General features: G+C 63.0%; 1 protein-coding gene across 1 annotated transcript; it reads left to right on the top strand.

Annotated features, from left to right (window-relative positions):
* Positions 1-2,121: 2,121 nt before the first annotated feature.
* Positions 2,122-14,381, top strand: ADISSP (adipose secreted signaling protein). The gene is made up of 6 exons (XM_069014836.1): positions 2,122-2,157; positions 3,083-3,171; positions 5,992-6,170; positions 7,625-7,763; positions 11,835-11,951; positions 12,587-14,381. Exons 2-6 carry the CDS (start codon positions 3,153-3,155, stop codon positions 12,685-12,687), a joined length of 555 nt encoding a protein of 184 aa, XP_068870937.1. The 5' UTR covers positions 2,122-2,157; positions 3,083-3,152; the 3' UTR covers positions 12,688-14,381.
* Position 14,382: the final 1 nt, after the last annotated feature.

Below are 14,382 nucleotides of genomic sequence, written 5' to 3'. Positions count from 1 at the left end.
CTCAGGGCAGGGACATCAAGGTGGGGACACTGTGGGGACATCGGGGTGGGGACAGCAGGGTGAGGACAGCGGTGTGGGGACACTGTGGGGACATCAGGGTGGGGACAGCAGTGTGGAGATGGCAATGAGGGGACACAGTGGGGACACTGTAGGGGACATGGGTGTGAGGACGTCAGGGCAGGGACACAGCGGGGACATCAGAGGGGAGAAATCAGGGTGGGGACATCAGTGTGGGAGGGGGGACACCAGCATGGGGACATCCCTGAAGGGGTGGCGGGGGGGGGGACATCAGTGTGGGGACTTCGTGGTGGGGACATCAGAGTGGGGACATCAGCATGGGGACAGGAACTTGGGGTCATCAGTGTGGGGACAGCAGCGTGGGGACAGGGAGGGGACAGCAGCGTGGGGACATCACTGTGGGGACATCACTGTGGGAGGGGGGACAAGCATGGGGACATCAGTGTGGGGACATCAGAGTGGGGATGGCAGTGTGGGGACACTGTGGGGACATCAGAGAGGGACAGCAGGGAGAGGATGGCGGTGTGGGGACACCCTGGGGACACCCTGGGGACACCCTGGGGACACCGCAATGGTCGCAGTGGCCGCCGGGATTTAATCCCTTCCCAAATCCCATTGTTTTTCGTAATCCCCGAGCAAATCCGCGCCCGGTGCCGGGAGGTGACGCTGTCACCCCCCGTGTCCCCCCCAGGTGACATCCCCCAGCCAGCGGTGGCTCCGGGGACCGTCCCTGTGCCAGAGCGGCTTTTTAGGGAAAAGCTGGAATTTCCGGCCAATGGGGGAATGGGGGTGGGGACAAGCCAGGCCCTGGTGTCGCCTCCCTTGGGGACAAGCCGTGTGATGTCACCGTGACAAGGGCACAGCTGGGGCTCTGGGGATCCCTTGGAGTCCAGATCCCAGGTTTCCTGGGAATGCGGATCCCAGGTTTTTAAGCGTTCCAGCAGCTGGAGCAGCCCCGCGGGGGTGGCACTGTCCCCTCTGTCCCTCACGTGTCCCCTGACCCCCCCTGTCCCCCCGGCATTCCCGGGGGACAATCCTGGTGCTCTCCAGATGGGAATTGTCGGCATTCGCCGTGTCCCGGTGCCGGTCCCTGTTCCCTGTCCCCTGTCCCAGTGGGAAGGGACGCGGAGGTCGGGATGGGGACAGGAAGGATGGGGCTGGACATTCCCAGGATGAGCAGTCACCAGGGAATGGGATGGGATCCATGGGATGGGGTGGGATGGGATGGGAATGGGAATGGGAATGGGAATGGGAATGGGAATGGGTATGAGATGGGATCCATGGGAATGGGATGGGATCCATGGGGATGGGATGGGATGGGATGGGATGGGATGGGATGGGATGGGATGGGATGGGATGGGATGGGATGGGATGGGATCCATGGGAATGGGAAGGAGATGGGATGCATGGGGATGGGAGGGGAAGGAATTGGGATGGTTTGGGATGAGATGGATGGGATGGAGCTGAGATGGGATGGGATTAAATGGGAAGGGAAGGGATTCAGGGAAGGGATTCAGGGAAAGGATTCAGGGAAGGGATTCAGGGAGGGGATTCAGGGAAGGGATTTAGGGAAGGGATTTAGGGAAGGGATTCAGCGAAGGGATTCAGGGAAGGGAAGGGAATAGATTCAGGGAGGGGATTCAGGGAAGGGATTCAGGGAAGGGATTTAGGGAACAGATTTAGGGAACAGATTTAGGGAAGGGATTCAGGGAAGGGATTCAGGGAAGGGATTTAGGGAAGGGATTCAGGGAAGGGATTCAGGGAAGGGATTTAGGGAACAGATTTAGGGAAGGGATTCAGGGAAGGGATTCAGGCAAGGAGAGCCTCAGCCCCTCCCCCGCCCCTCCCCGCCCCTCCCCGTTCCCATGGCAACGCCCCCCGCGCCTCCCCTCGCCGCCCACGAGGGGGCGCCCCGCGGCACGCGCGCCCTGCTGCCATTGGCCGCCTCTCCATTAGCCCCGCCCCTTAGCAACAGTCCCGCCCCTTGGTAACGCCCGGGAAGCGCTGCCGGGGGCGTGGCCTGGAGGCGTGACCGGCGTGGGCGCCGACCAATAGGAGAGCGAGGTGGGGGGAGCAGCAGCCAATAGAAGCCGAGGGGGCGTGTCCCGGCAGCGGGAAGCGGGCAGCGGGAGCGGCGGGGTGAGCGGGGGATGGCGGCATCGGGGGGACATCGGGGGGACATCGGGGGGACATCGGGGGACATCGGGGACATCGGGGACATCGGGAGGGGCGCGGAGGGACCGGGGGACCCCCGAGGAGGGGTTGGCGGGCCGCGGGTGATGGTGGAGGTCAAACGGGGCTGGGAGCGCTCGGGAAAGGGGAGGGGGCGACAAACCCGAGCCCGGTGTCGCCTCCTGGGGTCCCCTCCCGCTGTCACCCCGATCCTGGGGTTTGCTGACAGCTCTGCCCCCCCCTCCCCCCGCCCAGTGGGGCTTGAGACGCCCCCCAAATCCCGGGATTTTCCCTCCGGGAGAGGCTCCCCTCCTTCCTTCCAGCTCGGCTTTGTTTTGTGCCGTTTTTCCCAAAATTTTGGGGTTTTTTTTTCCCATGGGGCTCCCGCTTCCCAATTCCTGCCGGCATTCCCGGTCCCGCGTCCTTGCACGGGGCGATCCCAAGGAGGAGGAGGAGGAGGTTTGACCCTCACAGTTCCATCCCGGGGATTTTTGGGATGTCACATCCCGAATTCCCGTGCGCCGTTATCCCGGGAAAAGCGATTTGGGGACAGCTCCAAATTTGGGATCTGAGCTGCTCCTTCCAGCCTGGAAAAGATTCCCGAACCTGGGAGAGGTTTTGGGAGGGGAGGGGGGGGGGAGGAAAAAGGGGAAACCGAGGCACGCGCGGGGTGCGAATTCCCTCTTTTCCCGGAGATTTGGGATGAGGCGATTCCCATTCCAGGCCCTGGCGTTGTCGCAGGCTCCTCCCCGCCAGGATCGCGGCCACCTCGGTGCCACCTCGGGGCCACCACGGGGCCACCACTGTCCCCGCAATGGGATGGGAACAGGAGGGGATCGGCGCCTTCCCGTTCCCATCCCATTCCCACCCCATTCCCGCCCCATTCCCGCAGCATTCCCGGACGATGCCCCCCGGCCGCTGAATTTGGGGACAGCGACAACGCCGGACGGCGGAGGGGACAGATGGCGACGGCCGGCAAGGGTGAGTGAGTCCCCGTGTCCCCTCCCTGTCCCCCGGCCCTGCCCGGATCCAGGGATTTGGGGGATTTCCCGGAGCTTTTAGGGTCCCCTCTGCCTGAATCCAGGGATTTGAGGAGTTTCCCGGAGGTTTTGGGGTCACTTCTGTCCCTGGCTCAGCTTTTGGGGTCCCTCTGCCCCTCTCCAGGGATTTGAGGGACCCCAAAAGGGCTTCGGGGTGAGACAAATCCCGAGGAATCTTTGTGGGGCTCCGTCTCCTTTGTGCTCCGGGAATTTCCGTGGGGATGGGGGCGGCTCTATCCCGGCGGGAATGGGGCCGGGAAAGCCCCGGGAGCCGCCTCATTCCCGGGAACGAAGGGTTGGGGGCATCCTGGAGGGGACCCTGAGCCCCCTTTGGGGGGACACGGTGACCCCGAGGCTCCAGCAGGTCCTGATCCCATAAATTCCAGATCCAAGGGATTCCCAGATCCAGCGAATTCCCTGCTCCCATAAATCCCAGATCCAGCAAATTCCCTGATCCCATAAATCCCAGATCCAAGGGATTCCCTGCTCCCACAAATCCCAGATCCAGCAGGTCCTGATCCCATAAATCCCAGATCCAAGGGATTCCCTCCTCCCATAAATCCCAGATCCAGCAGGTCCTGATCCCATAAATCCCAGATCCAGCAAATTCCCTGATCCCATAAATCCCAGATCCAAGGGATTCCCTCCTCCCATAAATCCCAGATCCAGCAGGTCCTGATCCCATAAATCCCAGATCCAAGGGATTCCCTCCTCCCATAAATCCCAGATCCAGCAGGTCCTGATCCCATAAATCCCAGATCCAGCAAATTCCCTGATCCCATAAATCCCAGATCCAAGGGATTCCCTGCTCCCATAAATCCCAGATCCAGCAGGTCCTGATCCCATAAATCCCAGATCCAGCAAATTCCCTGATCCCATAAATCCCAGATCCAGCGGATTCCCTGCCTGTCCTTGGGCAGAATTCCCACTTTCCTCCTGCTCCAGTCCCACTTTTTCCAGAGGGTCCGTGCCCGGGAGGGGGTGGCCAGGGCACCCTCGCGCTGTCCCCAAGTTGCCACCGAAGTGCCACCAAAAGCTCATTTAGGATTATCAGGGTTTGCGATCGAGATTCCCGGGCTGGCATCGGGATTTGGGATCCGCGCAGATCCTTTGGGATCGCCGCGGTGCCACCCAGGAGGGTCCCCCGCGTGTCCCCACGCGTGTCCCCGCGGTGTCACCGCGTGTCCCGTCCCCCCCTCCCCGAGTGCGGGAGGGGATTTGGGGCCGAACAATGGCGGGACCTTAAACCCGGCTCGTCAATTCCCGGCTCATTAAATCCCGGCTCATTAAATCCCGGGATTCCCGGCGCTGCGGGCACAAAGAGCCTTTTCTTCAGGCGACAAGGGAGGCGACAATCTGCTGCTGGCGGCGGTGACAATCTGCTGCCAGCTGGGAGCGGGGCCGCGGCTCGGCGGGAGGAGGAGGAGGAGGAGGAGGAGGAGGAGGGGGAGGAGGAGGAGGAAGGGGCGGATTTTCCATGGAAGCGGCGCACGTGGAAAATCCCACGGGATTCGGGCCTGTCTGGGGACAGCGCTGTCCCCAAGTTGGTGGCCCTTGTCCTGCTGGCCTTGTCACAGCCGTGGCACCTGCCCGTGGCACCGCTCGGGCCGAGGAGGGAGCGGAGTCTGCCGAGCCTGGGGACACTTGGGGACACTTGGGGACACTTGGGGACCCTCTGGACGTGGGCTGGTGGCCAGTCCCTGCTCAGAGGTGGCCACTGGCCACCTGTGTCCCCGTGTCCCTGTGTCCCTGTGTCCCCAGCCCGGGTCACTTGTCCTGAGGGCATCACAAGAGGAAGCAGAGTCTGCCGAGCCTGGGGACACTTGGGGACACTTGGGGACCCTCTGGACGTGGGCTGGTGGCCGGTCCCTGCTCAGAGGTGGCCACTGGCCACCTGTGTCCCCGTGTCCCTGTGTCCCTGTGTCCCCAGCCCGTGTCACTTGTCCCGAGGGCATCACAAGAGGGAGCAGAGTCTGCCGAGCCTGGGGACACTTGGGGACCCTCTGGACGTGGGCTGGTGGCCCGTCCCTGCTCGGAGGTGGCCACTGGCCACCTGTGTCCCCATGTCCCCATGTCCCCGTGTCCCTGTGTCCCTGTGTCCCTGTGTCCCTGTGTCCCTGTGTGCTCAGCCCGTGTCACTTGTCCTGAGGGCATCCCAAGAGGAAGCGGAGTCTGCCGAGCCTGGGGACACTTGGGGACAGTTGGGGACCCTCTGGACGTGGGCTGGTGACCGGTCCCTGCTCGGAGGTGGCCACTGGTCACCTGTATCTCTGTGGCCACCTGTGTCCCCGTGTCCCTGTGTCCCTGTGTCCCCAGCCCGTGTCACTTGTCCTGAGAGCATCACAAGAGGGAGCAGAGTCTGCTGAGCCTGGGGACACTTGGGGACCCTCTGGACGTGGGCTGGTGGCCAGTCCCTGCTCGGAGGTGGCCACTGGTCACCTGTGTCCCTGTGGCCACCTGTGTCCCCATGTCCCTGTGTCCCTGTGTCCCCAGCCCGTGTCACTTGTCCTGAGGGCATCCCAAGAGGAAGCGGAGTCTGCCGAGCCTGGGGACACTTGGGGACACTTGGGGACCCTCTGGACGTGGGCTGGTGGCCGGTCCCTGCTCGGAGAGGACCTGGCTGTCACCACAGGTCACCTCTGTCCCAGGTGACACAGGGCAAGGGTGACAAGGAAGCCCCTCCTGGTGCCACCACGCTCCCCCAACATGAGGCCACCCCTCTTGGGGACACGGCTGTGACCGGGGGCTTTGTCACCTGCAGGTGCCAAGGGCAAGGGGACGGGAGTGCGCTTCGCCCCCGGGGGGACCCAGGGCCACCCCCAGGAGGGGACCCAGGGCCACCCCCAGGAGGGGACCCACGGCCACGTCCACTTCCAGGAGCAGCTGCACGACTCGGCCGTGATGGTGACCCAGGACAAGGACGGCCACTTCCTGGTCAAGGTGGGGGACAAGGGGACAGCAGGGGGGTGTCACCCTCCCCTGGGGACTCGGGGGCCGCCAACTCCCGAAAATTCCCAGATTTTGAGGCGTTCCCAGCCCAGAATTCCGTGTCCTTCCCTAGAGGTGCTCCCAGCATCACCGGGATTGTCCCGCTTGTCCTCCCAAATCCAGCGCCGCGTCCCGGTGGCTTTGAGGTGCCACCGGGCACGCGTGGCACCGTCCCCTCTGCCCCGTTTTGGGGACGCTGGGTGCCACCGTGGCCATTCCCGGTTATCCCGGCCCCATTCCCGTGGGTGCCGCCGGCTCCGAGCGGCTCCGGGGGCGATGCCAGCGGAGGGGACGAGGAGCCACCCGCAGTGCCACCAACGTGTGGCACCTGCAGCTGCCACCAGCGCTGAGTCAGAGCCTCGTGGCGGGCGCGGGAGGCCGGAATTCCATCCCAAATCCCAAATCCGGCGCTGCCGGGGGCGGCTGTTGTTGTTTTCTCACCCGGAGGCCCGGCACGTGATCCGTAGGGATGAGGGGGTGGCAGTGCCACCCACGGGGACGTGGGGGCACAGGGAGGGACTGGCGGCGTTGGGATGTGGCTGGGGAAAGGCGATCCTGGGGGGGTTTTTTCCTGGGGTTTTAAAGGGATAAATCCCAGAATTTGGGAGGGGGGAAAGAGCTTGGAGCTCATCCCGGTTCCTCGGACACTTCCAGGGGCAGCCCCAGCTGCTCTGGCAATTCCAGCCCAGCCCCTCCCCACCCTCCCAGCCAGCAATTCCTTCCCAACATCCCAGCCCAAGCTCCCCTTTCCCACTGGGAAGCCATTCCCTGCCTCCTGGCCCTCCAGGCCTTGGCCCCAGTCCCTCTGCAGCTCTCCTGGAGCCCCTTTGGGTTTAGGATCTCTGGATCCTTCTCCAGCTTTTTGGGATGGTCCCAGCCCGTGGGGGATTTTTTGGGAATTCCACCCTCGGGATCCCAGCTCGCTCCCTTCCCAAAATGGATTTTTCCAAAGCTCCGGAGGGCTCTGGTTTTCATCACGGCAGCGGAGAAATTCCATGGGAAGCCGCGCTCCTGCCTTTTCCAGGAAAGGCTGGAAAACCTCTCCCTGCTCCCGTGACATCCCCGGGTCATCATTCCCAGAATTTTGTCCCAAAATTCCTTATTTTTCCTGCGGTTTTTTTGGTGCAAAATCACCGGCTTTGTTATCTTTTCCTGATTTATTTCCTAAATTATTCCCATCATTCCCTAAATTATTTCCTATTTATTATTCCCCGATTTTTTTAGGGCACAAATTCCCCCCGGGATTTAACAGTGGGAATATTTAGGATAAAATTCCTCCTCTCCAGGTGCTGTCCCCACCTTCCTGGGGACTCTCGAGTGTCCCTTGTCCCCAAGGGGGGTGACAATGGCAACCCAGCCGTGGTGTCACACACCCCCCCCCTCTCCCCCATATCCCGGTTTTCCAGGTGGGATTCCTGAAGATCCTACACAAGTACGAGATCACCTTCCTGCTGCCCCCCGTGCCGAGGCTGGGCAGGGACGTTTGTCCCCTCCCTGTCCCCAACCCCAACCTGCGCGTCACCAGCGTCACCTCCCTGCCGGAAGGTACCGTGTCCCCTCCTCGTCCCCAGTGTCCCCAGCCCGGATCTGGCTCTTTTCCAGCGGGGGGGAGGGAGGGGGGGAGGTCACACCCAGGTGTCCCGAGGAGGTGACAATTCCTCGCTCTCAGGGTCCCCAGTGTCCCCAAATCCCGTTATTTTGTTGTTGTTGGGGTTTTCTTTTCCTGGGGGGGGGGGGGGGTCTCTGTGGGTGAGGGGACTCCAGACCCTGACAAAGGACAGGGACAGGGTTTGCTCCAAGGGGACAGGGACAGGATTGGCTCCAGGGGGACAGGGACAGGATTGGCTCCAGGGGGACAGGGACAGGGTTTGCTCCAGGGGGACAGGGTTTGCTCCAAGGGGACAGGGACAGGATTGGCTCCAGCAGGACAGGGACAGGGTTTGCTCCAGGGGGACAGAGACCGGGACAGGGTTTGCTCCAGAGGGGACAGGGACAGGGACAGGGACAGGGACAGGGACAGGATTGGCTCCAAGGGGACAGGGACAGGGCAAGGACAAGGTTTACTCCAAGGGGACAGGGACAGGGTTTTCTCCAGGGGGACAGAGACCAGGACAGGGTTTGCTCCAAGGGGACAGGGACAGGGTTTGCTCCAAGGGGACAGGGGCCGGGACAGGGTTTGCTCCAAGGGGACAGGGGCCGGGACAGGGTTTGCTCCAAGGGGACAGGGACAAGATTGGCTCCAGGGGACACAGGGACAGGGTTTGCTCCAAGGGGACAGGGACAGGATTGGCTCCAGGGGGACAGGGACAGGGCAAGGACAAGGTTTACTCCAAGGGGACAGGGACAAGGACAGGGACAGGGACAGGATTGGCTCCAGGGGGACAGGGACAGGATTGGCTCCAGGGGGACAGGGACAGGGCAAGGACAAGGTTTACTCCAAGGGGACAGGGACAAGGACAGGGACAGGGACAGGATTGGCTCCAAGGGGACAGGGCAAGGACAAGGTTTACTCCAAGGGGACAGGGACAGGGTTTGCTTCAGGGGGACAGAGACCGGGACAAGATTTCCTCCAAGCAGACAGGGACAGGATTGGCTCCAGGGGGACAGGGACAAGGTTTTCTCCAGTGGGACAGGGACAGGGTTTGCTTTAGGGGGACAGAGACCAGGACAGGGTTTGCTCCAAGCAGACAGGGACAGATTTGGCTCCAGCAGGACAGGGACAGGGTTTTCTCCAGGGGGACAGAGACCGGGACAGGGTTTGCTCCAAGAGGACAGGGACAGATTTGGCTCCAGAGGGACAGGGCAAGGACAGGGACAAGATTTACTCCAAGGGGACAGGGACAGGACTGGCTCCAGGGGGACAGGGACAAGATTTTCTCCAGCAGGACAGGGACAGGATTGGCTCCAGCAGGACAGGGACAGGGTTTTCTCCAGGGGGACAGAGACCAGGACAGGGTTTGCTCCAGAGGGGACAGGGACAGGGCAAGGACAGGGACAAGGTTTTCTCCGGGGGGGACAGGGACAGGGTTGGCTCCAGAGGACAGGAACAAGGACAGTGTGTGCTCCAGACAGGACAGGGACAAGATTTGCTCCAGGGGACACAGGGACAGGGCAAGGACAGGGACAAGGTTTTTTCCAGAGGGACAGGGACAGGGACAGGGTTTGCTCCAAGAGGTGCCAACCTCCACTTTGGGGACAGTTGGGCGCTGCCACATCCGTGGGATCCGGGAGCGGGGCCGTGCCTGGGGACAGCTGAACGTCACCCTGGGCTGGGTGGCAGCTCTTTGGGGACACTCCGAGGACACCGCAGGTCCCTGGGGCCACCTCGGTCCCATCCCAGTTGTCCCACAGGCAATGGATGCTGGTTCCCACATCCCTGTCCCCTCGGGGCGCGCTCGGTGTCACCTCCCGGCAGTGGGGACAGGGCGGGGACAGGGCTTTTCCCACCCGCCGCTGGCTTCATCCCAAGAAAGCGCTTTAGGGTTTGTTTGGACATTCCCAGTTGGGGCTGGGATTGGGATTGGGATCGGGACTGGGATCAGAGCCACGACTGGGGCCGGCACTGGGACCGGGATCGAGGCCGGGGTCGGGATCGGGACTGGGGCCGATGATTGGAGCCAGGAGCGGGACCGGGACTGGGACCCGAGATCGGGATGGGGATCGGGGCCGGGATCGGGGCCGGGATCGGGGCCGGATTTCCTAGCCTGGTGCAAGGGGAAGGAGCCCTGGGGGGGCCCCCGAGAGCTCTGGGGGGGACGTGGATGGAGTGTGGGGGGTACAGGGAGGGGACGGGCAGAGCAGGGAGGGCACAGGCAGGGAATATTCGGGCAGGGTGGGAAGGATGGGAAGGGCTCAGGCAGGGAAGGTTCGGGCAGGGCAGGGAAGGAGCAGGGAGGGCAGAGAAGGAGCAGGGAGGGCAGGGAAGGAGCAGGGAGAGCAGGGAAGGAGCAGGGAGGGCAGGGAAGGTTCAGCGAGGGCAGGGAAGGAGCAGGGAGGGCAGGGAAGGAGCAGGGAGGGCAGGGAAGGTTCAGGGAGGGCAGGGAAGGTTCAGGGAGGGCAGGGAAGGAGCAGGGAGGGCAGGGAAGGTTCAGGGAGGGCAGAGAAGGAGCAGGGAGGGCAGGGAAGGAGCAGGGAGGGCAGGGAAGGAGCAGGGAGGGCAGGGAAGGAGCAGGGAGGGCAGGGAAGGTTCAGGGAGGGCAGAGAAGGAGCAGGGAGGGCAGGGAAGGAGCAGGGAGGGCAGAGAAGGAGCAGGGAGGGCAGGGAAGGAGCAGGGAGGGCAGGGAAGGCACAGGCAGGCTCAGGGAGGGCAGAGAAGGTTCGGGCAGGGCAGGGAAGGTGCAGGGAGGGCAGGGAAGGTTCAGGAAAAGTGCAGGCAGGTTCAGGCAGGGCAGGGAAGGCTCAGGCAGGGCGGGAAGGATGGGAGGGCTCAGGCTCTGGCTCAGGCGGGATCAGGAAGGCTCAGGCAGGGCAGGGAAAGGAGAGGCAGAGTAAAGCAGGTACAGTCAGGGCAGGGAAGGCTCAGGCAGAGCAGGGAGGGCTCAGGCAGGACAGGGAAGGCTCAGGAAGGCACAGGCAGGGTTCAGGCAGGGCAGGGAGGGTTCAGGCAGGACAGGGAGGGCTCAGGCAGGACAGGGAGGGCTCAGGAAGGCACAGGCAGGGTTCAGGCAGGGCAGGGAGGGCTCAGGCAGGGCAGGGAGGGCTCAGGAAGGGCAGGGAGGGCTCAGGAAGGACAGGGAAGGGGCTCAGGAAGGACAGGGTGGGCTCAGGCAGGGCAGGGAGGGCTCATGCAGGGCAGGGAGGGCTCATGCAGGGCAGGGAGGGCTCAGGAAGGACAGAGTGGGCTCAGGAAGGACAGGGTGGGCTCAGGCAGGGCAGGGAAGGGACAGGCAGGGCAGGGAGGGCTCAGGCAGGGCAGGGAGGGCTCAGGAAGGACAGAGAAGGCTCAGGAAGGACAGGGAAGGGGCTCAGGCAGGGCAGGCAGGGCTCAGGCACAGGCAGGGCTCAGGCAGGGCAGGCAGGGCTCAGGCACAGGCAGGGCTCAGGCAGGGCAGGGAGGGCTCAGGCACAGGCAGGGCTCAGGCAGGGCAGGCAGGGCTCAGGCACAGGCAGGGCTCAGGCACAGGCAGGGCTCAGGCAGGCACAGGCAGGGCTCAGGCACAGGCAGGGCTCAGGCAGGCACAGGCAGGGCTCAGGCACAGGCAGGGCTCAGGCACAGGCAGGGTTCAGGCACAGGCAGGGCTCAGGCAGGCACAGGCAGGGCTCAGGCACAGGCAGGGCTCAGGCAGGCACAGGCAGGGCTCAGGCACAGGCAGGGCTCAGGCAGGCACAGGCAGGGCTCAGGCACAGGCAGGGCTCAGGCACAGGCAGGGCTCAGGCAGGCACAGGCAGGGTTCAGGCAGGGCAGGCACGGCTCAGGCAGGGCAGGCAGGGCTCAGGCACAGGCAGGGCTCAGGCACAGGCAGGGCTCAGGCAGGCACAGGCAGGGTTCAGGGAGGGCTCAGGCAGGCACAGGCAGGGCTCAGGCACAGGCAGGGCTCAGGCACAGGCAGGGCTCAGGCACAGGCAGGGCTCAGGCACAGGCAGGGCTCAGGCAGCCCCTCCATGTCCCGTTCCCAGGGCACAGCGTGCGCTGCGAGTACACGGCGCACAAGGAGGGGGTGCTGAGGGAGGAGCTGCTCCTGGCCGGACACGGCCCCGGCCACGTCAAGGTCACCGTCCAGGCCCGGGTCATGGGTAAGGAGCTCTGGCGGGTCCTGGGGTCCCTCCGTGTTCCCTCCCCAGCCCCCAGGCCCAGCCCGTCTCGCCCAGTTGTCCCAGTTCAGCCACGGTGCTGTCCCAGCTCCTGGGCACTGCTGAGGAATTGCCCAAAGTGAGGGATTTCACCCCAGAAATTCCCCAGCCCAGGGGTTGAGGAGAGCCTCGGGAAGGGGTGAAGGGAGGGGGTGGAGGGTGACCCCAATGTCCCCAGGGCCGCTGTGCCTGGCTGAGTCCCACCTGTCCCTGGGAGCCCCCAGTTCCTGGAACCCCCCAATCTCTGGGATCCTTCTTATTCCTGGGCGCTCCCCCCCCCCCATCCCCGGGACCCTCCCCATAAACCCCAACACCCCCTTGCTCCCCTTGTCCCCCACCCCATATCCCAGCCACCCCCAGCCCCCTGTGCCCCCTGAGGTTGTCACCACCCCTGGGCAGTGACCACAGCGGTGACACGAGGACAAGGGACAACACATCCCCCACCCGATGGTGGCATCGCTGGGATGGACGAACCCGTGCGACCCTAAAACCCCCCCAAACCCCCTAAAAAGGGGCGTTTCCACCCTCCCCTAAGCGACAGAGAGCTGTCCCTGAGCCACGTCCCCCAATGTCCCCAGACCGTCACCACGGGACGCCGATGCTCCTGGACGGGGTGCGCTGCGTGGGAGCCGAGCTGGAATACGACTCGGAGCAGAGCGACTGGCACGGCTTCGACTGACCCCAAACCCCACCCCGGGGGTCCCCACAGCCCCCACGAGGGGTCCCCAAAGTCCCCAAAGCGCAGGACGGTCCCCAAAGTGGGCGGGGGGACCTCCCCCCCCCCGCCTTGTTGCTGCTGCTGCTGCTGCTTCGCCCTCACCCCGCAGCCCCGGGGGGGTTTTTGGGGGAATTGTGCCTCTTGGGGTGGGAATTTTCCTCCTTCCTGGGCTGGGGAGGAATTTTGCCTGTGGAATGTGGGGCGGGAGCGGGGAGTTCCCTGTGGCTCCGGGGTTGGGGCCGTGTCCCCGGCCGTGTCCTCGTGTTGCTGCCAGCGCCTCTTTTTTGGGTTTTCCCCTGTTTATCTCCTTTTTTTTCCTTGGTTTTTTCCCGTTTTTTTTTTCCCCCTCTTTTCCTGTTTTTTTTTTCCTCATGGTACAAGGACCAGGAGCAGTTTCAGGAGGTTTTATGTGCCTATATATATATATATATATATATATAAATATAAAGATATCTTACATGCCTGTGGGGGGTTAAAGTACAAAATCCTACCTCGGGAAGGAAGAAAATCCCACTGGGAATAGGGCCGGGAGCCCAGGTCCCCTCCATGAACCCACCCAAGGGGACAGGGGACACCCCCAGTTGTCCATGGATAATCCCCAAGAGTCCTGGATGGGGGATGGGGGGGGGTCATGAGGCAAATTCCAGTTAAAGGGGGGCTGGGAGAGGGTGGGGGCAGGGTCTGGGGTCCCCAGGGTCTCACTTTGGGAGGGATTCGATGGTGGATGGTCCCCACAATGACAGGAGGTCGCAGCTGGGGTGGAAATTGATGGTGGCATCTCCAGGGGGTCTTGGTTGGAGATGAGGTTGATGGTGGCAGAACCTATGGCAGTCCCCACAATGACTGTGGGGGGGCTCAGCTGGACAGGAAGTCGATGGTGGCATCTCCCGGGTCCTTCAGATGGACAGGAATTCGATGGTGGCATCTCCAGGAAGGTCTCAGCAGGACAGGAAGTCGATGGTGGCATCTCCCAGGTCCTTCAGCCGGACAGGAAGTCGATGGTGGCATCTCCAGGAAGGTCTCAGCCGGACAGGAAGTCGATGGTGGCATCTCCCAGGTCCTTCAGATGGACAGGAAGTCAATGGTGGCATCTCCCGGGTCCTTCAGATGGACAGGAAGTCGATGGTGGCATCTCCTGGTGGTCCCCACAATGACAGAGACTCCCAGTTGGACCAGAAGCTGATGGTGGCATCTCCTGGGTCCCTCAGCTGGATGGGAAGTCAATGGTGGCAGGTCCCAGAGGTTCCCACCATGCTGGCAAGGTCTCAGCTGGAGATGAAATTGATGGTAGCATCTCCCAAGGTCCCTCAGTTGGACAGGGTTCGGTGGTGGCAGATCCCAGGATGGTCTCAGCTGAAGATGAAGTCAATGGTGGCATCTCCTGGTGGTCCCCACAATGGTGGTCCCAATGTCAGTTGGACAGGAAGTCGATGGTGGCATCTCCAGGGGGGTCTAAGTTGGACAGGAAGTCGATGGTGGCACATCCCAGAGATCCCCATGATGATGGAGGTTCTCCGTTGGACAGGAAGTCAATGGTGGCAGGTCTCCATGGTGATGGAGGCTCTCAGCTGGAGATGAAGTCGATGGTGGCATCTCCCAGGGGGTGTCACCACAATGACAGGGGGGGTCTCAGTTGGAGATGAATTCAATGGTAGC

Source organism: Aphelocoma coerulescens, chromosome 4, assembly GCF_041296385.1.
Source record: "Aphelocoma coerulescens isolate FSJ_1873_10779 chromosome 4, UR_Acoe_1.0, whole genome shotgun sequence".
NCBI classification, from domain to species: domain Eukaryota; kingdom Metazoa; phylum Chordata; class Aves; order Passeriformes; family Corvidae; genus Aphelocoma; species Aphelocoma coerulescens.
This window is presented reverse-complemented; position numbering and strand designations above follow the sequence as displayed.

What these genes read in the sequence shown, in the direction of transcription:
- ADISSP (XM_069014836.1), top strand. An exon ending in ACGGCCACTTCCTGGTCAAG is followed by an intron (nt 6,171 to 7,624) that starts GTGGGGGACAAG and finishes CCGGTTTTCCAG; the next exon opens with GTGGGATTCCTGAAGATCCT. An exon ending in CGTCACCTCCCTGCCGGAAG is followed by an intron (nt 7,764 to 11,834) that starts GTACCGTGTCCC and finishes TCCCGTTCCCAG; the next exon opens with GGCACAGCGTGCGCTGCGAG.